The sequence below is a fragment of the Trachurus japonicus genome, chromosome 17, assembly GCF_045865225.1.
Source record: "Trachurus japonicus isolate A0001 chromosome 17, Traja_1.0".
NCBI lineage: Eukaryota > Metazoa > Chordata > Actinopteri > Carangiformes > Carangidae > Trachurus > Trachurus japonicus.
The window spans coordinates 18,133,121-18,158,489 of NC_140923.1; the positions used below are offsets into that span (position 1 = coordinate 18,133,121).

General features: G+C 38.9%; 3 protein-coding genes across 9 annotated transcripts; 1 reads left to right on the top strand and 2 right to left on the bottom strand.

The window, feature by feature from the left end:
* Positions 1–1,519: 1,519 nt before the first annotated feature.
* ccdc13 (coiled-coil domain containing 13) lies at positions 1,520–10,222 on the bottom strand. 7 transcript variants are annotated; one of them, XR_015038113.1, is made up of 16 exons: positions 10,125–10,222; positions 9,396–9,574; positions 9,102–9,250; positions 8,871–9,013; positions 8,576–8,659; positions 8,349–8,465; positions 8,129–8,233; positions 7,877–8,047; positions 7,606–7,782; positions 6,985–7,194; positions 6,672–6,772; positions 5,123–5,185; positions 4,894–5,025; positions 4,168–4,278; positions 2,510–2,655; positions 1,520–1,811 (listed from the first exon to the last, which is right to left on the bottom strand). XR_015038113.1 is itself a non-coding variant. In XM_085805889.1 (15 exons), the coding sequence occupies exons 2-15, from the start codon at positions 9,569–9,571 to the stop codon at positions 2,619–2,621; spliced, it is 1,773 nt and encodes a 590-aa protein (XP_085662015.1). In that variant the 5' UTR covers positions 9,572–9,574; positions 10,125–10,222; the 3' UTR covers positions 2,307–2,618. The 7 variants fall into 7 exon arrangements, 4 of the variants coding, with proteins under 4 accessions (XP_085662015.1, XP_085662014.1, XP_085662016.1 ...); XR_015038112.1 differs by having other exon boundaries at positions 1,520–1,846; XM_085805889.1 differs by lacking the exon at positions 1,520–1,811 and having other exon boundaries at positions 2,307–2,655; positions 8,349–8,462.
* Positions 10,223–11,564: 1,342 nt separating this feature from the next.
* higd1a (HIG1 hypoxia inducible domain family, member 1A) lies at positions 11,565–14,097 on the bottom strand. The gene is made up of 4 exons (XM_085804832.1): positions 13,966–14,097; positions 13,407–13,481; positions 12,951–13,085; positions 11,565–12,727 (listed from the first exon to the last, which is right to left on the bottom strand). Exons 2-4 carry the CDS (start codon positions 13,474–13,476, stop codon positions 12,654–12,656), a joined length of 279 nt encoding a protein of 92 aa, XP_085660958.1. The 5' UTR covers positions 13,477–13,481; positions 13,966–14,097; the 3' UTR covers positions 11,565–12,653.
* A 4,564-nt stretch (positions 14,098–18,661) lies between these two features.
* Positions 18,662–20,197, top strand: LOC146970478 (5-beta-cholestane-3-alpha,7-alpha-diol 12-alpha-hydroxylase-like). The gene has a single exon (XM_085803958.1). It carries the CDS (start codon positions 18,674–18,676, stop codon positions 20,195–20,197), a length of 1,524 nt encoding a protein of 507 aa, XP_085660084.1. The 5' UTR covers positions 18,662–18,673.
* Positions 20,198–25,369: the final 5,172 nt, after the last annotated feature.

Genomic DNA, 25,369 nt, shown 5'->3' on the forward strand with positions numbered 1-25,369 from the left:
GTGGATCTGATTGTTGCCAAAACAAAGCTTCACACATTTATATTCACAAAGCATCCACAGATAGTATTTCTCTGAGGTGGCTCAGCCGGCTTGCGATCCTCTTTTGTCTCCCTCAATTATTTTTGTCTTTTTCATCACTGATCTATCAGATAAAGGAAAAAACTAGAAACCCTTGTCTGTGATCAGTGGTGCTCATGCATGCATCCTCAGAAAGCAGCAGATCCCACTGGCAGTGATCATATTCGTGGGCAAAAGGTCAATGTCATTGTGTCAGCATGTGTTAAGGGAATTGTTTAACAAGTCTGTTTGTTAAGGCGCTTGCCCTCATGTTTCTGCTCCTCCTGCCCCGGAGCTGCAGGCAGTAGCACAGTCCTTGCGTGTCAGCTATAGACTGGAATATGAAGGATATGTGCATCAGTAAAGATGGGCACACATGACATGGTCAATGATTCAAACTTCCAGCTTCAGTACATATGTCCGCATTTAAGGAGAGAGTGTAATTTATTCTCTGGCAGCGGTATGTGTTGTGTATTGAAATGCATCAATGTGCAGCTGAGTCATAGATATTGAAGTAAAACATGGCAGCTTCTTTTCTGTTATTGTCAGGGCTGTCATCAGCTGCTGCGAAGAAGAGTGTTTCCTGAAGACACTGATTATTTCTGAGTTTGACAGAACACGGACAGCAATTCAATACAGAGTGAGGAAATTGCTCTACCATCGAGGGGGAGGGGGGGGGGGGGGGGGTTATAAGGACGAGTTAAGAGTGATGGCTAGGTTTCTACAGAGAATATGGAAGGGGGTTGGTGGGCAGAGGGGGGGGTCTGTGAAGAGCTGAGGTTCATCGAAAGATAACAGTTTACTAAGAAAGGTTGTCACCACTTCAGAGTCAGTTTGTTTTAGTGTCAGTTTGTTCTCTGTGCCTTTGCACTGACTCCTACGAAATATTCCAGAGGCAAAATACAACTGCTACATTCTGCAGTACAGTGTCAGCACTAGATATGTTCCCACAGTTTTTGCCAAATACAGAACATTAAATGTCTCAAGTACAAATATTGTACAATGATTATTTTTGGTTCAAACTGCATGTTGATAGCAGATAAAAGTTTAGTTGTCATATTTGGCTTTTGACAGCACCATTGACAATAAAATGACAGTAAATCACTGACTGTCAGAGAAAACACATCAAACCTTGATGAGTGCCTAGATGACTAACTAGACTGCCACCTAGTGATGGCACCTTATTTTAAACTTCAACTTTAAACTTGCTGGAATGAATAAAATCAAAATAAAAAGAGTAAACAGTATTGACATGATAGGCTACTGTCTAAGAATATATAATGAGAAATTGCGAGTGAAGTGAAAGTTGGAAAAGTAGCAAACACAACTTCAAAAGTCTAAGAAGAGAAGAAGAGACAGATCAAAACCAACATCAGACAATCTGCCAACAGACAACCATCCTTGATTTTGGATATGAATGTGAGCAGCGACTTGTTAAAAAAAAGTGCTTATCAAAGGTTTCAGCACTGTCTTGAAGTGAAGATACAGCTCATTATTTTATTTCTACTTACTGTAAATGAGCACATTAGGACTTTGCTGTTTATTTTCTTTCCATTACATGTAAATGAGACGCACTGGGAGATGAATGGACTCATAGAGGCACAAACCGTTTTCTGGCTTGAGTAAAGTTCACAGATCCCTCATATACTGATGGCTAACTTTAACCTCTGCGTTCACAGCTCCACTATTTACTTTAGTTTCTGGATGCAGTCAATGGTCTGCAGGAAGCATTGGTCCAGAACGAGGGAATACCTCTGAGGAGAAGGATGGAGAAAGGAGTCATTCAAACCTGGAATGACAAATAGGTGAGGCTGTTTACGTATGCTGTGTTTACATAAGTTTGTGTTTGGTTTGGTGGGTTATTGGGCATTTTGGAATAAATCTACACCTTTCTGCGTAATACAGCTACATAAAACAATATTAAAATTGTTTGGCGCAGTGCAATTTATTTGAAAGTGATGACACTCTCTAATGACCGAAGTCAACAGGAGCTGTCGTATTTATCTGTGACAACTTTGGGGTTTAGCGGAAATTACAGGGTAATGAGTATTGAACAGCAATTAGCTTTATTTAAAACTCAAAAGGTGGTCGTTTTGGCCTCGTTCCTATGAAGTACTACATGTTCAAAATAAAAATTAAAAAACTTGAACTTTTGGGAAGAAATTCTTTACACTCAGGAACACAGGACTTCATTTTTATGTGAAGTTGTGTTTTTGCACATATTTAAAAACACAGCGAAACAAAAATTTATTAAGTGAAACATTTTCCCTGGAATCGGATGTAGTTAGGGACCATGACAAGTATTTGCTCCATCAACACCCTTTCTGACGCACATTGCTACATTTGATACACATTTGGCAAACCTGCAGGGCATGTAGTCACACAGGCTTATGGTATCTCATCCGTCCCTCCAATGACAAATCTGACTCTACTACATTAAAAGGTGCCTCACCTTCTATCCAGGAGGTATTCAACACAAGCTGTTTTTTGTTACTCTGAGCATAAAGGCTTTCTTCATCACGTCCAAACGCTGATATTTTTGTCATGTGGCACTTTCTCGCTTAGTCCAATGGGGACCTGCCAATCTCCCACAGGGTCCTGGAAGAAATAGTGCGGTATTTGAAGCAGCACACTAACTCAGCCATGGTTTTAAATTAAGCGTGATGTGGAGGGGGGAAGAGGAGGGGGGTGGGGGCTCTGCTGAAATCCTTTTGGCTACGTCGGAAGAAAATAGCTCGGATGTTAGTATGAATGTAAGGAGCCACTCCCACCAGGCTACGCATGTCCAGACAACATTTGGATCAAGAATTTAAGATCACATACCCATACTGTACATGTGTGTGACATGCTCTGGGGACTGTATGGAGGACTACACCGGGAGTTTGTGAAGCTTGAGACCGAATTCATTTCCAACCACTATTCCCACACAGCTGGTTTCAAGTCAGAAGTGATTAACAGTAATATTTAAAAGGAATATTGAAGCTTTTGGGAACTTAACTGAGGTGTTTACTATTTGGATTGGCTTGTGACACATTTACGTACAACGATCTAGAGCCAAAAAAAACAACAAAAAAAAGGAAGGATATATTGAAAACATTTTTAAAAAAAACATTTGGCGGAGATTTGGATTCCTTTTCATTGATTAAATTGGATGTCTCATTAGTTTAAAAAAATATTTTAAAAACACTTATTGCTTCACTCTATACCTGCAATGCACTTAAGGTTGCCAGAGAAGGAAAAGACATACATTGATTTAATGAAATGTGACAATGACATTTATAAAACAGCAAGCAGACAAAATATGAAACCATGGGGAGACATCCTATCAGTGTCAAACATTTCTGTAATCGGTACGAACACTTGTCTGATGCCATTAGAGTTAAGCTAAAAGCTCTGGTACTCAAGTGGTTAAACTCTAACTGATGTTGTTGTTGAGGGTTCGGATGAAAAATAAGGAGATCTATGTGGTGTTTGTGATGCAGAGGAGGGAGTGCCTGTGTCCTGCAGGCAGCTGTTTGACACGTGTGACAGGAGAAGGTAGGGCTCAGCTGGACGTGAGGTTGAACAGGGACCAGCCACTTCCCCTGGTTAGTGTCTTGTCTGGGCTGTCACAGAGCCTGCAGGAAAACATGCTTGACTTATCTCATCACGTCACTGCGGAGCTGCAGGTCATGGTGGAGAGTGCTCTTTAGCGATGCCCTCAGTGCCTCCGTTACCTCCAGCTGAATGACCAGCCAAGATGTGACATATAAGAGCAACATGAACATCTCTCTGCAGTCCAAACGTGAGAGTAAGAATGAGCGCTGCTATCCATAGGCAGTGTGTTGGCTGCCATGCATCGCTACTGTATATCCGTTGTGTGGTTGTATGGTTTACAGTTCCAAACACAAGAAAAGTTCACAAGTATGGGCAAAGTTGGACACAAAAATGTTTTTAAATGAATGCCAGTCCTGCTGCTCCTACCATCCTAGTGCTACGGGACACTGCTCAAGAGGGAGTCGAGTCATCACAGCCACAAGCAAGACAGACAAGGGAGAAGCGAAAATCTGCTTGACACTGTCACGTCGCTGGTTATACCAAATCTACCGTTGCTGATTGCACAATCCTTACTGTGAATCTAATTTTGTCCTCTCCAGCTGCTGCTCCAGGATTACTCTCCTGCGGCGCTCCTCCTGACACTTCTGCTCTGCCTGCAAACACCTCTGGCTCATCTCCTTTTCGCTGGAAGATTCAAATAGAGGTTTCTGCTAGTTTCAGACCAGTTACAGTAAAATTCAAATATGCAACTTCTCTTGATGGTGACTGTAGATGGACTAATGATGCTTCAGATAGACACAAATATGTGAACAAGAATGATTAGTTGTCCGACACTATTGGTATAATTAATTAAGGTAGACAATGCACTGGTAAGATTTATTACTATCTTTAACATATGGGCTGTAAAATAAAAGTCTTTGTTGTTTTAATGTACTCAGTCAGAATTTGAAGGAATAATATGAACTCCATGAACGGTGCAAAGAAATCTACAGCACTCAGAAAGTATTACCCAGTGTCCCTGACCTTTAAATAAGTGCACACAATGAGATACCAATGAATTGAATATTGTAGTGGTGTAGTGCTACCATATCCCCTCATGCTTTGTTAGAAAAGAGTCAGTTTGATGTTTGTTATGCACAAAAAAGATAGAATTGCCAAGATGATAAAGATTTCAAACATTCAGTGCTCTGTGTCAATCATTAAACTGGCTGGTACCAACCTGGGGCTTAACTTTGCTTTTGATTTTGAATTTCATTTAGAAAAAATGCACAGAAAACCAATGTCTGCAGTGTAATTTACCTTTTTTGAAGGACATTCACCAACTCATGAAGTCTGTCCTTCTCCACACAGAGGGTTTTATATTTACTACACTGCGTCATGAGTGGACTCACATCAGCTGAACATTGTGGACAATTTAAAGGACCTGAAGCCCTGAGAACAAAACATCAAACATTGTTTATTAATGGTGGTACCTTGTTTGATTTTAAAGTGTATCTGATATAAACACAGGGGAATTGTGTCCACTTACTTGAACTCCATACTGCTCCTCCCAGTAGGCAACACCAGTTTATGACCATATTTAGATGCTGAACTGAAGGGGGAAAAGTTGATAATGTAATGTGAACAGAAATCCCAACAGAGTACATTGAAAAAGCAATAGGACATGAAACTAAATCAATGAGCTGATTATAGAAGGTCCCCAATTAGGGAGAGTAAATCATTAACCCTTACTTTGCCAGACAAAGGCAGAGGAAATTGGTTTAAAATGTAAATTAATCATCAACGGTTCAAATGAATGTCAGTGGCTAAACCCATTTAACTAAGCAATATTCTTACTCCAATGCCCATTACAGTTTTTCACAATTGTTAAAACACATTTTTTGAATCCTCCTGTCCTTTTCTCAGAATTGTAAACACAAAACTCTTTTCTCAAACTACATTCACAAAACCTCTGTTTCTTTTTGCAAAACCAAACCATCACCTCAAAATAGTTTTATCTGTGCTCAAACAGATCTTACACTAATCAGTCAAAATAGAAATGGTGTGTCATTACACACACCACCTGCAAGCATTTTACATCCCCAATAGTAAAGAAAAAATGTATATTTTTCAACTCTGTGAATTTAGCATTTACTCTGCATTCATCAAACATAAACTATAGAAACAGGAACTGTGAGAAAAAAATCCATCCTGAAATTGAAAAATATAAATGAAAGTCTACAGCCTCTAATGCAATGTAAAAGGTAAAAAAAAAAATCAAAAGACTGTACATAATCAATCATGCAGTCATTGAGCTTCACCTCATCTTTGGGCTGGGTCAGGCCACAGCATTTCATCCAAATCACCTGCTACATATGTCATCCTATTTACACTTGACGTAGCAGTGTAATGGCATTGTTTTGATGGACCATCTCAACAACAATGGCATCCTGCTGGGGTGTGAACATACAGTAGGTGTCCTGGCTCCCACCCCTGTATGGCAGTCTGACAATTCTACAAAAAGTGAATGTGCAAAATATCTGTAATGTAATGAAATATATCTACAATAGTACTGTATATTTACAATTATAAAACAGTTGTACCTGTTGTCTAAATCTCTGGATTATGGTGGACACAGAGAATCGACTGATGTTTGGTTGAACCCTTTGGCCTCCCTCATTGTCATGCCATGCACAAAGACATGGTCTATCACAGCAGCCTGAACGTCATCAGAAATGACAACTCTTTGTCTTCTTCCACTCTGAACTGGCTTATATTGGTTTTCACATCAATGGTTGTGTTTGACAGATGACAGATGTGTTTTATTTGTGTTTATGTTTTGCCACTTGTTGTTACCATTATGACTCACAAGTCCATCACAGTGACAACTGTGTTTTATTGCATGAGAATGTGTTTAGAGTTTTGCAAAAGGAATGACTGAGATCTGCAAATAGTGTTTTACTAGGTGAAGATAGTTTATGGTTTTGTGAAAAAAAAAGGATGTTTGATTCACTAAATGAGTTTAGACAAATGAGCAACTGATTCACACAACAGGAATCAGTGTTCTAGCAATTCAGAAAAACTGTAAGCGTACATACCCTGCAGATATTATTCTCTTGTTAATGTCTCCCTCTTCAGGAGAAAAATCTGAACTGCCAATTGTTGTCTTGCGGCTGGACTGCATTTCCACACCCTCCTCCTGCAACAGTTGTAAACACATTTAATGTCTTGCCAGATGATAATAATAAGCCACTATTTTTAAATATATGACACAGTGCAAAAACAATGGCTTTGAGTGAATAAACCAAAAGTTTGGTTGGAAACTTTGAATACAAAGACTTTTCAACTAAAACTTTCAGATCTTCTTGCCAAGATGTAAAGTTCAATATGACTTATGTGCTTTTTTTTCACCTTCACAGAGAGCTGGTGGATTTCCTCCATCAGTTCTTTGATCTTAGCATCTTTCTCAGCAACCACCTGCTTATGCTTCTGGATGAGACTGCTGTGCTCTGAAGGTTCACTGCTCAGCAGGCGTCGCGGGCTCTGCTGGATCTCCTTGCTCTGTCCGTTCGGCTGTTGGCTGAGCCGCCTCAGGACCTCTTGCATCTGAGTCTGCTGCTTCTGCCAGAGGTAGATGAGATAAGAGACGGGTATGGCTGAGAATAACATGGGCTCATCACTTCTCTCTGCATTCTGGGGATTATTTTGATTTGTAAATTACATTAAAATTATTATTTATTGCTGTGTATGTAAAACAAGAACTTAATTGATTGTTAAATAAACCTTTGAATTTGTAACATCCAATGCCTTCTCTGGAGCACTTAATGCTCAAGTACAAATTGTTATATGACGTCAAACCACATTTCATTCATTAGATCTATGCATGCATTTGAGTACTTATCCATGGTCCATGATCCAGTGATCATTTGGGTTTACAAACACATTCCAAAACCTTACGCATAAACCTTGTGGTCAATCTCACTCTCACTAAAATTACGATACACTACTTACACAAAAAACCTAATTTCTTACCAGCAAGGCATCCACAAGCTCATCATCGTGTTTACCCTTGTCCAAGAGGGTGGAGATTTGGGCCTTCAGAGTTTTCACTTCAGTAGACAGAGATTTATTTCTGGCTCTTGAGGCATCCATTTTTTTCTTCACATCCTCATGGTCTTTCAGGATGGCCTCATAGTCCACTGAGAGTCTCTGTACAGAAGTGTAAAGAGAATGTGACCTCTGTACACTGACAAATTCATATATTTAAGTTAATTAAATCCCATTTACACATATTTATACACACCTCAAACGCCTCCCTCTTCTCTTTATTAATGGCACGGATGTGGCTGAGGTTCCTGTCTTGAGAGGGCGTTTTCAGAAGTTCCCCGAAGTCCAGAAATTCGTCTTCTTCACTCAGGACACTCGGGTGTCTCCGCTGAGTTGACTGGTTCAGCTGCTTCTCAAGGTCCCGTACCTGTTGCACAATGTCCAGTTTTGGTAATGCTGTAGAAGCAACTCATTGACTCTTAAATGCACATAATCATGTCAAGCATACCCTTGTCTGAAGAGCCAGTATCTGCTGAGAGCGGCCTCTAAAGCTGCCTGGGCAGTTTAGTAATTGCTGAAGGTTAACCTCCTCTCCAACCTCACTGATCAAAACCTGCAACAGCAGCAGCAGTTGATATGTTGTACAGAAGTCCTTCATGTTTAATGACATGGCTCTGTGGTAATTTTATATACCAGTCAGTCTCAAGGCAGAAAAAAAAATACTTTACCTTCTGAGCTACTTTCAGCTCCTGTTTGACGGATTGAACCTGGTTGCGATATTCAGTTGCTTTCAGCTGGGCAGCAGCTAGTTTTTCCTGTAGAGATTTCACCACTGGATGTTCCTGCTTTTGGGATACAAATGATACATTATTCAGATCAAGTTGCCATTAACTTAATCAGTTAAGAACATAAAAATGTTGGTTTGATCCATAACCACTATAACTTTTGTAATCACCTCAGAGTCTTCAGATAACCTCTTATTCTGTGGCTTTTTATCTATCTTTTGCCCAGATGAAGAGTGCACCAAAGCAGTTTGTAGCTACAGAAAGGAGTAAAACATTACAATTATTCATTCATTCATTACCAGTTAATTTTATTATGCAAATAATGTTATATATTAATATAACATATATATGTTAACAACACATCATTGTCTAAAAAATGTAAAAAAAAATGGTTGGAAGCAAAAGCAATGAATTTCCATCCAATAATGGAAATTAAATTATAGCCCTGACTCAAAACTTTATTACCTCCTTCTCAAGGTCTTTGATTCTGTTGCTGTTTTGCTTCGACTTTATCCTCTCTCGCTCAATTTCAGAGGTCAGCTCTCTATTCTTCTTGGACAGCTCAACAATCTTGGTGGCCGCTATATCCCCGGCCAAACCCGAAGTGCCTACACGGATGGAGGGGATGAGTCATGAAGAAGCTGTGACGCATCTCTAACATCACTGTGGTGAAAAATGTGAGTTCTGGTATTATACCCGCCAAGGCCAGTCGTTCCTCTTCTCTTTTCTTCTTTAGGTGTTTAATTTCAAAATCCTTTTCACTCAGAAGTTTGAAGAGCCGACCGTTTTCATCTTGTAGCTCTCTTAGCTGATCTACCAAATTCTGATTTTCATTCTGCAGCTCTCTATAGGAAGGACATTTTTTGCCCAGTTAGCAACTAAATTATTCTCATTTGTCATGCAAGGTTTTCCAACCATAACAATTGTTGTATTTCTGTTATTGACGCTACTGGGACATAAGAACACATCTTCAACCCTTTTAAGACTCACCTGTCGTTTGCAGGCAGATTGCCTTGTTTTGATAGATCCAAATCATCCTGTGTATCACTGACATGAGGCTTCTCTGGTTCTTTCCCCTTTTTCCTGTCCAGTTTTCTTTCTTCTTGCTGTTTCTGTAGCATTTGGAACTGAAGCCGCAAGTCATTCAACTCACCATCGTGTGCCATGATCTATAATGTACATATAGGCTATCACAGGGAGAAAATAATCAATTTATAGATGAAAAATGGAAAATGACAATGGAAATTGTGTAGATACTGTTTTTTCTCTCTCTCTCTCTATGATCTCTAGGGCTGCCCTGCATACATTTGTAAATAACAACTGCATTTACAGGGAGGCCAAGCTTAGTTCAATAATTGCTAATCCCATGTGAAAAGTAGAAAGATGAGCGGTGTCCCTCTTGGTACATAGACATGGCTGTTAAACTAATGGTTGTTACTAGTGACCCCATCGCTAGCCTAGAGTTTGCAAGTCATGAGCCTAAAACAGTTGAAACTGACTTCAGTCCTCTTCCCATAAATAACATCAGCATCCAGTGACGTTAGATAACTCACACAACCAGCAAAAGACGAGGTATAAGGTAAGGTTGAGGTTTGTTAAAATGAAACAAGTGACTGGTAGTAGGCTACGAGGGACTATCTAAACTTAGTCTCGCAACTCCTTAAAATGTTTAAGTGGTATTTAAATAAAACAAATTTAAGTATAAAGATACCAGCTCACCTGTCACCGTTATCCAAGCACAGCCCTTGTAAACAAACTGGAAACTGTTTTGTATTGCATCGTTTTACATGGTGGGGAACCTGCGGAGCTTCCTTGTGTCCATAGCAACGGCCCTCCAGAGACTCATAGGAAGATCTCGCGGGAACAGGAGAGACGCTCTTTGAGATGGGATCTGGGATGTTCAAGCGTAGGCTACTTACCATGTTTAGTAACGTAGGCGAGGATACGTAACATTACATTACAAGCAATAACATTATAAATTATTTTATATACAGTCTATGATTACAAGCTATAAATGGAGGCTAAGTAAAACTAACTTCACTGGCGATATAAAGTTGATACTGTTTCAAATCAAGGTTGTTCTTGTTTTTTTGAATATTCCATCTTACACTTAAACAAAGCTCTGCCAACTCCTATGTATTCCTATTAAAATCAAAAACATTTAGCCCCAGCAGTTGCAGTTTTGTAACTGAAATCCGTAGTCTCTTCCGCCTTCCTCCAAATTGCAATTCGACAGTGAGCCGGAAGAGGGCAGTGCTGCTACTTATGTGAGAGCTGACAGCCAGTCAGATTTTAGTTTAATATGATGAGGGTTATAGTGCAACGCCAACTGCACACAAAATCTGTTAGTGGAAAACATGGCAATCACAGCTCAGTTTTAATCAAACTAACCTTTGTCTTTTTTTTACAGTCCATAATGTTTTTATTTAGGGATTGGTTGGTGGGTGTGTAGCATCATATTCTGCAAAGGCAAAGTTCATAGCAATTCTTTCATACTGGATGCCAGAAAAGGCCAATATATGCTTGCAGTTTTACCCATTACTTTTAAGAGGAAGCTTTTCCTCAATTGATAATATAAACAAAATACTACACATTTTTAAGATTAAACAAGTGCCAATGGTAAACCAAACTTTAATACTTTTGTGTATTACCCATATGCGATAAATAAAGTTTTCTGAACTGAACTGTATTTTAACTTGTTAATACTGTAAGTAAAGGATTTGAATAATTCATTTTATATTTGCAGCGCATTCAGTCAAGGTAATAAATGAATAATATAACCAGAAAAGTGCTACAGGGTAAACACTGGAAACAGTTTGACTAACTTATCAAGTATATGACATTTGTCCTGTGATACTAGGTGTAACCCTAACCCTAACCCATACTTGGCAATTGCATCGTATCAACTGGATCTCAGGTACATTTCACTGTGTTCTCCGGTTGTGAGTAATATGCATCGTAAACTGAAGAGTCACAATGACAAAGCTCTTTCCTGTATTTGCTAAAGGAACAATGCAGCTGATTAAATTTCATGTAATGTCGCATTTTTGTAAAGTGGCCGGTGTGCTTGATAAGCTGTCAGATGAGCATCTAAGATATAGTACAAGAAAACAAAGCAAACTTGGAGAGGTTCAAAAAAATCAGTACACTATGAAAGAGTTAGAATTTCAAGAGTAGTCGAATTTATTTCCAGAAGGAAAAAAAAAACACATTCAAAAACATCTCTTGTATTTTCACACAATAATCAAAAGTCAATTTTGTGTATAACCAAAGAACGTCTCTGGTAAAACTTAACAAGGCATCTACTTAGCTCATCACAAGGTCGGGCTGTATGATGATATCCTGTATAGTAACCTGCTGCACAGTCTGTATAGGTGAAGGTGTTTGTATGTCTCGTCAGGGTTTGTGAAGTTGTTGTACTGAAATATTGGACCCATGTGTATTACAACATCATGATCAAATTTTTTAAAAATATAATGCCATATTGTATAAAGCATACAAAATGAAAATAATTAACTTCTAATTGTGTAAGACATCTTTATGGTTGTGGTTGAGAAATTGAGAAGTACCGGTAACCCTTTTGTCATGTTCTTATTTTTATGTTTTTATGACTAAATTTGCTTCATGGAATGATAAGTCAAAATCCCCCTGTGTTGTTTAAATAATGTAGGAGCTTAGACCTTGTCTGTGAGCCTAGTATTGTCAAAGCCTTCCTGAAGATGCCAAAATGCATTCGGAAACCCGTTGAAAAAGTGGGCTAAGGTGCAGATTTTTTTTTGGCAAAAATCCCTAAATAAGTATATAAAACAATATAGCTGGTGTGAGACAATAAAATACAGACAAAGGAAGAGAATTGTCAGGCTACCTGTCTGATCTTTAGCCTGATCATACTGTTTTCAAATGTTTCTATGTGCTACATTTTTATCCCTCACATTTCACTCAATCTTCATTCACATAAGAGGCTCTAAAAAGTACACTCAGCCATGTCATCTGTCTACACAGCCAACTGCAAACACTCAAGGGTGTAAGCAGTATTAAAACAACTAAGATCCATCTCAGTACAACCCTCTCGTATATTACTTAGAAGAGATTGTGTGTGATCAATAAGTTATAGCTATTTACAGTAGAGGGGAGCTGCGGAAAGATTGGGTGCATACAAAAGTTGACACATTTGTAAAAAATAAACACTACACACCTTAATATGAGGTAATATTAAGGTAGATATAATAAGAGTGCAGGAAAATGTGTTCACTTGTTTTGCGCTGCTTTCTTTTCTTCTCTGGGTTTTACAATGTAATCTTTGTACATTGAATACAGGACTCCTAAAAACAAAGACACAGAAGGAAACATTAAAAAGACGCCCCTAATATCTACTAAGAGACAGATTAGATAAATGTTGCAGCTCAGACTTTATCACTGACAACTGAATTTTATCATAATGTAATCATCCAAGTGTTTATACATGTGACTGGATTAAATAATGCAGTCTGAGAAGTTTGATTCAGTCAGATTCAATCAGAAAAGGTGATACTCCATAATACATACCAACTGTCATGGCTCCAACCACAAAGCCTTGAGCTGCTACACGCATATGGATCAGGTGCACTGACATCTTTGTGTCCCCCCGACTTCTCATTTTCACCAGTCTGTAAGCGACAATGGCAAAGAATCCAGCAATTCCTGCAGGGAGAAAAAAAGACTTTGATGTATACGGATGACTAACTACGACAAAATCAGAGCCAGGTCTAGTGTGCCTTAAATTACATCAACATCTTACATTCTGCTGCTGTAAAGTATCATGTAACAAAGTTTCTGGAAAGTGCTTTATAAAATAATCTTATTGTCAATATCATTATTAGGCTATTAGTAGTGATTTACACCAACAGCATACTTTCAAACACAATTCTGTTTGATTTCACATTGAGTACAATTACATTACTTTATTTTGCCCTTTCATGACATGATGTAACCATATGGGCACAAGATGTACTCACTACTCACCCACTGGGACAAATGGATTCTCCTTTGCTTTTCGCACCAACTTGGAGTCATTCTCATCATAGGTGAACATTTTGACTGAAAAGGAGAGGGGATGTTAGGAGTTTACATTGAATATTGTATGAACTGTTGCCAGATCAGGTGCAGATGTAGGCTAGGTGGTGGTATTGAATCCTCCGTGTGTACAGGTACATTGGCAGTGGTATATTTCTTATCTTCAGTACTGATGTATATTGTATAAACTCGTAACGTTAATTCAGGACGGTTTGCAGCTTGTTGCTAATAGCTAACACAGTGAAGTGCTCAGGGGTTACACATGAAGGGCAGAGGGGGGGACACGTCTTTAAATAGACCTAAATAACTCCTTTACGTATTTAGTAGAGACACACAAACCGTAACAGCAAACAACAATAGATACAATACAATACTATATAGTTAGAAGGGACTTTCATTGAAGGCCATTTTATAGAGAATAACCGATATTACAACAACGCAGAGCGAGGATTTACAGCAGATTAAACCTCCACTTGACTCTAGTAGATTAGACTCACTTGATTCTTACCTGTTTGAGGAGGGTGTCCCTGTTCAAACCACCTGGAAAGTACGAATTTGTGAGTATTGGGGAGCTACAGATGCCAAGTAGCTACAGTCTGGAGTGGAGGAAGTAACTAGCCGGCTACGTGATGTAACGACCATCGTGCGCAGGTCGTGACGTAGGCAGTTTCTCACGAATTTGTTGCGTTGACGTTCCGCGAGAAAATTGTAAATACAAAGTCTTCCTTGGAAATACAGTTGTTTTGAATTAATTGTAATGTAATCGTAAAGATTAATGTTTAATGAGCTTATCAATATAGACATTTAAGTTAAACAGTTAAGTTAAAGAATTTGGAGCTCGATTAAATAATTCATCCTATAACCAGGAAGTAATGCCTTTTTTTTGCCCTCCCTCTTTTAGCAGTTAGCCGTGTAGAAAGTCATCAGTGGTGATGGAGAGCTATATATCATCTACCATGCGTCGTATTATATCAAGCTGATTAAATATGGCATTTAATAAAGGCAAAATAGCAAGCGTTTTCCTATCGTAATGGTGAAACAGTTTGCATAAATCCGAGGAACATTGAATGCAACACCACTACCCTTGCAAAATCGAAGATGGTGGAAAATGATCAGATGCTACCCTGTCGTTGAACGTATCGTCTGTTTCGCAACGACACCAAAATGATTATTCTAGGCAGAGACGTTCTTGGCTAGTTTAACTCTAACTGGATTATACATATTAAACAGCTTTAACCCGGCTAAATATCCCAGTAATTGCCATAAAGTTGAACTAGCCGTTTCTAACAAATCTGCCCACGTGCAGGTCCCCGCCCTCATGTTTTAATCACCACCTTTGACTTGCCAGTATTTAAAGACGGAAGTAGTAAGACGTGAACCATCTTAGTTCATAGTTATCATATCTCTGGGATGATGTAACTGTGGTCCCACCCCACCGTGTGCGTGCCTACAGCACGTTTCTGCAACGTGCTGAATTGGATTCAGAGCATAAATATTACCAAGAATTATACATTGCTTGCTTTCTTTGTTTGTTTGTTTTGCAGTACGTTTATTAATAATATTTCACATGTATGAAATACTTTTTGCAATGCAATTATTATTTAATAGAGCAATAATTGGTTTGATAATTGATCGATTATAGTGTGGGCTAATAAAAATCAACATTGATTTTTATTAGCCCACACTATAAATATACTATTGTTGGATAGCCTATATCGGTACAAGTACATTAGTAACTTTATGTATCAACCACATTTTCAATGATAATAATTAGACTCTGATGAAAATGTGTGTATTTAAACTTTAGTAGGCCTACAGCTGCTTCAAAATCTGTCAGTTTTTGTTTCACAGTAAACTGATTGCAAAGAAGGGGTTATCTGAATGCTATGGACAGAGAAAAATAAACAAAGCTAATGTCTTAACATCCGGTCTGTTCTCTCATCAGAGGGAGTTCAACTTGAAGTGGTTTTCTGGCATCATCATCTCAACACATTTGAGAATTAAAGATGTCTATGGAGTATTTTCTCTCCTTATCATATTTAATAAAAAATGTCTGGAGGATATGTCATGACTGTTTGCAGTCTTTCCTCTCTGCTTTGATTTTCAGTGTGTGTCAGGGACTGGTAGCCTACATGATCAGTGGAAACAGACAGGACATAATTACATGAAGGGAATAGGCTCATTAGAGTTTCAAAGCTGTTTTGATGTTTATTCTCAAGAGGGATGGACACAAGACAGAACCTCTAACAAAAACATGATAAGTTGCCATTGTTGAAAAGATTTCCATTCTTTTATAATTTAATGCCATACCTACTAAAATGCTCTGGTGAAAATAAATAGTGTTTTAATTAACTTTAAATATTTTTTATAATTTCTTATTACTTATTATTTTAAGTATTTTTCCACTATCCTCTGTGGTCCATTTAACTTTGCCATGCGTAATTTCAAGAAACCGACTGACATTTACAGTAAAAACTTAGGAGTAGGAAATAGGTTATGTCAAAATAAGAAACATCACCATCTAGTGGTAAGGTTTTGTATCACTAGTGAAGTGGGTTGATGCCTTAACTGTACTAAATCAAATCATAAAATATATTGATAATGGTAATAATATCAATCACAATCATTTGATCAGCCTAGTCACTTAATTTATTGTTTTCACAAATGTTTATTGTAGACATCGGTATCTCTTTCTCATGTGAAAACGTTTTTTGTTATAGGCTATACATTCCTCATGTTCTCACCAGCTAGATTACTCCTTAACACAAATACAAACACTAAAATGTGTATTTTTTCTACAACAGCATCTGCAGCTAGTCAAGTTGTTTAAATCAGCACAACAACCCAATGAACATTGTTGGTTTGAAAGTCCCCAAATCCTTTTTGTGTTTTCCAGTAAGATGTTTGAAGCAGTAGGTAACACATGTCAAAGGACAAACACAGCAGAGAGATGAAAACAGAGTGGAGACAAGGAAATCAAATGTGCATGGTGAACATAAGGTTTATAATAAAGTGATGTCATTTAGCTTATTTTGCTATTTTCATCAACACAGGCAAAGTTGTGAATTCAGGACTGTCCAATTTACTCTGTAACATGTTACACTGTTAAAGCTATAGGCCTAGATAATGACACGAGGGGTTCATTTAATTATAGTGGTAGTTATGACTTTATGTGAAAATGCTGGAATCTATTTGTGTAACCCCTTGTGCAGACTTTCTCATTAGTGAATCCTGTTTAACAGTTTTACACAAATATTTAATCTGCCATGTATAGCTCTTTAGGCCATGTGCATAATTAACAGATTGGTTAAACACAAGGTTTTCTCGCAAGAATCATTTTTCTTTGCATCATTCCTATAGGCCTACTCATTAAACGTGTCCAAAATTGAGCGAATGTGTATCCTTTCCACTTAAAGCATTATTTTGATAGAAACAATACATTTTGCTAAAGTCTATGGATTTTATTAGTTAGAAGTTTTCTCAGCAGCTAAAAAAAAATAAGCTACTGCTATTGTTTAAAGGGATAGTTCACCCAAAATTCAAATTACACTCATTATCTACTCACCCTTATGTCGACAAAGAGCTGTGAGAAGTTTCAGAGTCCTCCGTGGCTTCTCTGAGTTACAGGGGGGCTCGGCGCAACAGTGCATGTCCATATGACGGTTGAAAACTCACTTTTCTTCGTCCAAAAAGACACACCAAAAAACATCCAAATACCTCCACACAGCTCGTCTGTAATGTCCCTCTTGTATTGAAGCCCCGACATGAGAAATTGTTCCGAAAAAAATGAAATAAGTCTATATTTTAAACTTGTTTGTAGCAGAAGCTCCCAGCACTGCTCTTCCTGGTCTGTCCAAATCTTGCGCGATTAGTGCCGGTGTCAGTGCAAATCGCGGACGGATAATGATACGAGGGGTTCATTTAATTATAGTGGTAGTTATGACTTTATGTGAAAATGCTGGAATCTATTTGTGTAACCCCTTGGGCAGACTTTCTCATTAGTGAATCCTGTTTAACAGTTTTACACAAATATTTAATTTGCCATGTATAGCTCTTTAGGCCATGTGCATAATTAACAGATTGGTTAAACACAAGGTTTTCTCGCAAGTGTCATCTTTCTTTGCATCATTCCTATAGGCTTACTCATTAAAGGTGTCCAAAATTGAGAAAATGTGTATCCTTTCCACTTAAAGCATTATTTTGATAGAAACAATACATTTTGCTAAAGTCTATGGATTTTATTAGTTAGAAGTTTTCTCAGCAGCTAAAAAAAAATAAGCTACTGCTATTGTTTAAAGGGATAGTTCACCCAAAATTCAAATTACACTCATTATCTACTCACCCTTATGTCGACTAAGGGCTGTGAGAAGTTTCAGAGTCCTCCGTGGCTTCTCTGAGTTACAGGGGGGCTCTGTGCAGCAGTGCATGTCTATATGACGGTTGCAAACTCACTTTTCTTCGTCCAAAAAGACACACCAAAAAACATCCAAATACCTCCATGCTGCTTGTATGTAATGTCTGTCTTGTATTGAAGCCCCGACATGAGAATTTTTTCTGAAAAAAATTACATAAATCTATATTTTAAGCTTGTTTGTAGTGGAAGCTCCCAGCACTGCTCTTCCTGGTCCGTCCATCCAAATCTCGCGCGATTTGCGCCGGCGTCAGTGCAAATCGCGGACCAGGAAGAACAATGTCTCATGTTGGGGCTTCAATACAAGAGGGACATTACAGACGAGCACTATGGAGGTATTTGGATGTTTTTTGGTGTGTCTTTTTGGACGAAGAAAAGTGAGCTCCGTTCACAACCATCATATGGACATGCAGTGCTGCACGGAGCCCCCCTGTAACTCCGAGAAGGCACGGAGGACTCTGAAACTTCTCACAGCTCTTAGTAGACATGACATGAGGGTGAGTAGATAATGAGTGTAATTTGAATTTTGGGTGAACTATCCCTTTAACAATTCATTAAGTAGCTATAAGGGTTACTACTTGATATCATTTGTGTTACTTATTGGAAATAAACTCTCTGTAAATTTAGGAAGAATATGGTGCAAAATAATGCATAAGAAAAGAAGAGGATCTTCCATGCGAATAAAACTGTTTGATCAGGCACCTCCCAGAAAGCTGGAGGGGATTCCACACAAAAGGGAGGAACAAAAGTGTCTCCAATGATGCTAATACCTCAAATTACTGTGTGGCAGTCAGAGGAATCAGACATGGAACTACTATTGCCAATTCTTCTCAGCTTTTTTGCAGCCTTGATTGGAGGGCTGTATCTTCTTGGGGTGTTTCGACAGCGGCGTCCAGGAGAACCTCCTTTGGACAAGGGGCTCATTCCTTGGCTGGGTCATATCCTAGAGTTTTGTAGGAACACTTCAACATTACTACAGAGGATGCAGCAAAAGCATGGTGATGTATTCACAATACAGCTGGGAGGATTTTATTATACATTTCTTCAGGATCCCCTGTCGTTCGGAGAAGTTGCTAAGGAGAGCCGAGAAAAACTGAACACAAGGCAGGTCCAAACACAACTGATAAACAGGGTGTTTGGTTATGTTTTTAAAGAAGAGGAGGACCATAGCATTATCCACCTGTCCAGCAACAAACACCTCACAGGGAACGGACTTGAGATAATGACACAATCCATGATGGCTAATTTTCAAAACTTGATGTTGCACAACGCTGCAGACCAGAACACCTGGGTAGAGAAAGGACTATTTAAGTTCAGCTTCAATTTTCTTTCTAGAGCTGTCTACCTATCTCTGTTTGGTAATGTGCCCAGCACATCAGAAGAAAGTGAGGAGAAAGCCAAAGAGAAAGACAGAGCTGAATCAGAGGCATTTTTTCACCAGTTTTATACATTTGACCAATTCTTCCCAAATCTGGCTTATGGGGCCCTCTCACCACAGAAAAGTTTGGAAGCAAAGAGACTGAGAGAATTCTTTACAGATGCTCTGTCACTACAGAAGGTCAAGATCAGGGACAACATCAGTTGTTTTGTGTTGGACCTCTGTCAAGCAAAAAAAGAAGTTGGTGTGAGTGAGTCAATGGTAGATAAATACATGTTTGTGCTCCTGTGGGCCTCTCTGGTCAACACAGCCCCCGTTGCATTCTGGTTGCTCCTCTTCCTCATGAAACACCCTGAAGCCATGGCAGCATTGAAGGAGGAGTTGGATAACGTTATAAAGGAGTCGGGGCAGGAAGTCCGACGGGGTGGTCCTTTAGTCAACCTGGCCTATGAAATGATGAAGAAAACACCCGTCCTGGACAGTGCTATAGAAGAAACCCTCCGACTCACTACTGCAGCCCTCCTCACCAGAGCTGTTCTCCAGGATATGACCCTCAAGATGGCTGACGGGCGTGAATACTCCCTTCGCAAGGGTGACAGAATAGGCATGCTTCCTTACACTGCTGTTCAGACCAACCCAGAGATCCACCCAGACCCACATTCATTCAAATATGATCGCTTTCTGAATCCAGATGGGAGCAAGAAAACAGATTTTTACAAAGCAGGGAAGAAGGTGAAGTATTACAACATGCCCTGGGGTGCCGGGGCCTTCATGTGTCCAGGCCGTTTCTTTGCCACCAGTGCGCTGAAACAGTTTGTTTTCCTCATGTTGGTCTACTTTGAGTTTGAGCTGAAGAATCCCGATGAGGAGATATTTGGAAGTGACGTCCAACGAGTGGGATTTGGATCCCTGCACCCCAACAAGGACATTCAGTTTCGATACAGACTCTGAAATTATACGTAAACCAGTCAGTCTTTGGGACTGATCTGATTTTCAGATCAACTCTTTGAGCTTTCATGTAACAATTGTCTATCAAGGAAACATTAGATTCTATAATCATTATAGGCGTGGCTTCAAACCTTAACATAGATCTTGATATCGTGGGGTGTATTTCAATTGCAAACAATGCTCTATGCAAGAAATATGAGTGATGTTGTCTATGGTTACTTTACAGAAATACTGCTATATTCTATACTTTAAATGATAAATTATGAATGTCTTTTGCTTGTTAAAAATTAGGTAGCAGTTTATACTATTTGTATGAGCAATACCATTGTGGATATTAAGACTACTTCTTTGCACATGGGTTTTCCAGCTGTTATGACGGTGTTGGTGTTTGGTGTTTTCCTTTTGTATCCTGTGAGTTTTTTTCCCGAATAATTTCCTTTGGGATGAATAAAGTTATATCTATCTATCTATCTACTCTTCCGTGTGTGTGTGTGTGTGTGTGTGTGTGTGTGTGTGTGTGTGTGTGTGTGTGTGTGTGTGTGTGTCTAACACCTGACATGGGTGTGGCGCTGGCAGTTTGACACACCTGCAGCTCATCTCATCCAGATCTTCACCACACTCCTGAGCCGAATTGTTCGTAACACTTGGTAATGTTTCCAGCTGCTTTAAATCACTCATGAATCAAGAAGCTGTATGAGACAACTTCAGCAACTGTGAACCGTCTTCTGACCTTTTCTTGTGTTGCAGTAATCATCAACTCCATTGCTGCTGAGAAAATGCCACATTGCTGATGCAGGTGGATGGTGTGGCTGGTAATAATGACGACGAAGCCATTAACTGTTGTCTTCTACCTTCTACCGTCTTCTAGCCATTTCCTGCTAGGCTATGTCACTCTGCCTCAAACCCCTCCATGCCCCGGCTGAGTTCCCCTGCTCCCCTGGACCTTCTATCTCCATTCTTTATTCATAAGTCAGGATTCCTCGCCTGAACTTTTTCAAACAAAGATCTACTCAGTTCATTGTACAGACGGCATTAAAACAGAAATTAAAATTCATCTACAACAATATCAAGATTACACAAAACACATAAACGCTGCTCTTCAGGGTTACCCTTATACTGTCTGCCTATTTCAATCGCCAGAGGCAAGGTAGCCTACCGGATCTCGACTGTGCACACAAGGACCTCTGACTTCTCCCCAAGTTTAATGTGAAATATGGTTCTGTGAAGTGATCCTCTTTAATTTGACCATGGCTTCTAGGTTTGGGCTTACTCCAAATCTCCCTCTTCCATTGTTTCTTTCCATTGTTCTAGTGAATCATAACTAAACATTACCATACTATATTCAAAGTTTGGTGACATTTTGAAGTAAATCAAAACAAATGAGTCAGACACAAAGTTTGATATGCTAATATCTGGAGTGTTTTGCACCTGGAGAGTAGAGTATATTTACTAGCACTACAGCTCTTTGGGGCAGCAGAACAAAGATTTGGGAATTTAATGTGACTGTATGATGTATGAAACAGTAGGTGGCGATAGATGTCAGGACACCAACACGACCAACAGATGACTAGACAAAGGAAATCAACACTTTTACATTTATATCAAGTTTATTTTAATGTGATGTCATGTTTTCTTTTCTGAATTTCTATCAACATAAAAGAGATGAAGTGGTGAACTCAGGACTGTTAATGTGTGCCCCTGGAAGTAATTTGTTTCATCAGGTTAATTTAATTATAGTGGTGGTTATGACTTAATGTGAAAATGCTGGAATCTATTTGTGTAACCCCTTGGGAAGATTTTCTCATTAGTGCATTCTGTTTAACAAGTTCTCTCAAATATTTAATCTGGCATTTACCATAGCTCCTTAGGCCATTAACAGATTGGTTTCACCATGAACACAAGGTTTTTTTTTTTCACAGGTGTCGTCTTTCTTTGCATCATATACATAATACCCATTAAAAGTGTACAATTGAAAGAATGTGTAAACTTTCCACTCAAAGCATTAATTTGATCTAAACATTTCTATGCTGAAGTCTATACACCTTCTTATATAACCTACTTTACTGTCAAAGACTGGGACGATAATATACTGAGCGTCAAAGGCCACACTTTTTCTTCTTCCCACAAAATACAGTACTAGCCCTGTGTGGGATAACCCCAAGCCTTCCAATCCAAAGTCAGAGCCATTACCCACTAACCTGCAGCGGCATCAGGGACACCTTTGACTCTTGACATACACTCACAGGAGAGGGAGATATCATGCGTCCATCTGATTAGCTCTGTCTGTACAATGTGTCTTGATGGTCATGGGTTTGATATCCATGTTGTTGACAGAAAGCAAACCCCAGCATATGTGAGGAAATTTTATTTCTATTATTTCATTTATTTAACTTTGATATCTATCAAGACTACCTCTCACTGGTAATGGGTGTCCCAAATATTTTCTTTGTCCCACATTCGTTTTTTGGGGATGTTTCACCTATTCACCTCCCATACAAGGGTTCACATTGGGTACGATTTGATGTGATGTGAAGTTTAAATAATTTTTAGACCTATGATACTATCCATATGCACTAGATACTTAAACTACAATATGTAGATGTGAAGTGATATGTTTAAAAAAAATACTTAAAAGCAAATGTTCTGGTATGCCAGGACTCAATGAGTTATTATCTCTCTCTGTATTATACCCGTCTGCCCTCTTGTGGATGTTGAGGATACAGCATCCAGATGATGTGGGAAAGTCACTTAAATAACTGTAAGTCTAAAGTCTGTAACATACATGTTCCTCGTTAAGTAACATCCAGCCTCTCAAACACAGTCATGAACACATACGTGAATCATGTTCACACAGGTACATCCATTAGTCATTCACATGGTATGAGTATAGAGGCTGATAAAATGGTGGATGAGTGTGGGGGAGCTGAGAGCACCTCTGTGTGTCTGTTGCGTCCTCCCACTCAGTGTGCAGTGTGAGAGGCAGACGCAGAGCATTCAGTCTATTTCAGTCCCTGGATATGTGAGGTCTTTTCTTCACTCTTCCCTCCGAGACCGGAGTGAGTCATCCACACTTGTACACAATCTGACTCCTGCAGGCAGAAAAGCAATGCTGCTCGAAAAATCAGACCCTCAAAATGGAGTAACACTGCGGATAATCATGTGCAAATAGTTTCACTTAACTCTGAGTGATTGGTATTTGTCTTTGGTGAGAGTTCGGAAGTGTGTGTTTCTATCATGTGCGGTAAATCTTTCTTGTAACCTCTTATCTTGGTTTCTGTCTTATGTCTTGCTTGTTGTTCTGCATAAAGCACCACCATTAAAGTGTTAACAGAATAAATGCTCAAGTTCAAAGAACAATGTTCAAACAAAATCCTTAAATATTGTTGTTATAAAGCATTATTCAAGGATAAAGTGTAACTTTTTACATACTGTTCAAACCAACAGTCGTCTTCCAGTACTAACTGAAGTAAAAGAGATCATCAATATGTAGGGGTCATTTTTTAGATCAAATAATTTCCTTAAACAGCTGGGCACTGTAGTTTTTATCTACACCAGTTGTGTAGTTTGGTTCAGACATCTGTGACACCCCCAGGATCAGTCCTACTTTGTTGACCCTCTAGACTTTTCATCTACAGTAAAAGCACAATAAGATTTTCCTTTTTGTTTCGTTTTTTTAAGGATATCTCTCATCAACTTCTGGACAGCAAAGGCGCTATAAAGTGAAGGATTAATTTAGCATAACTGTAAAACATTGCACAAATGTCAAGCTTTGATTTAAAGCACAGGCACAAGACTCAAGATATTGAAGTATTCCTTTAAAGTTGACACGGATATTGGGTAATGACAGGGAAGCACATATCTATGCTTGACCCTCCATATGTTTATTGACTCTGCTGTTATGTCATTAAGATGAAACTATAGAGAAGCTGTGTCAGTGTCACTGTAAATAAAGAATACAGTTCAATTAGTGTTCTTGTAAATGTGAATTGTTATCATGTTTGGGTTTTTTTGTTTAACATCCACTTTTATTGTGAAAGTCAAGCACAGCTACATACAGTAAAATGAGAGGGGACTTTCTCGGTTGACATTTTCTCACGGGTTTAACCCATTTGCACCGCTGGGGTCAGGCTGAGTGTGTGGGTTGTCAGCTGTCACAGTTGTCTGTGGTTCAGTGCTTTAACAATAATAAGGGCATAAAGACCTTTCAAGAAAGGTTTCTAGCGGAGGAGATTTGGAAGGTGGTGGCTGCAGTGTTTGGAGGATTGCAGTGTTTTTTTGTTTTTTTAAGGGAGATAATATGATGTGTCCATACTAAGCTTAGAGCTCAAGCTCATAGATAACCAGCCATTACAACTACTGTAAATCAGAGTCATGTGATCCTGCTGCATCACGCAAACCAGATCACATGGAGTCACTTCATGCACAAGTGACATCTATTCATCTTGTTCCCTCTCTGTGCCTCTTTTCTTCTCTTTTTATCTTTCTCATCTTCTTTCATTTTCATCTGAACTTTGATATGCTTTCATGAGTGTGTGAGGTTTTGCTCGGGTTGAAAATGAGAAACGGCCCCTGAGCATTACAGGACTGAGGTCATGTCCAGTGTCATGGGCACCTGAGGACAGATAAAGTGCGTCAGTGCAAACAGTTAATTTCTGCGTGTGTTTTAAGAGGAACTTCTGTTTTTGCAGTTTATACATCTGAGGTGAAGTTACCGCAACAGGAAGTGCCTTGTCATCCACCCTTCCTTTACTCCATTTACCATAAGCGTATATTTGTGGTGTGGTTGACAAATTTGCATGCGATGAAATGCCTATGTAGCAACAGATTATAGGCATGGAGGCTTTATACTAAAAAGGTTGAACTGGGCTTTGCTGTGCCTGTTCTTTTCCAGGCATGTTACGAAACTCAGGACGAACAGTAGGGCTTGTGCAATACGGTAGTAAGCAGAAGGTGTCTGAGTTTAGGCGAACTTCCAGCTCTGAAATGTAGAGACATTTGTATATTGTATATTCATGGAATTTATACAGTTGTAGAAAAAAAAAAGGCCAGAATCTTGCTAATGCAAAATATAACTGAATTGATGTATTTCCTCCTGTATTTGTTATAAAAGCTGGGAGCATAAACATCACAACTATTCATTTCACATTATCTTATCATTATGTCAAAACAACAGTG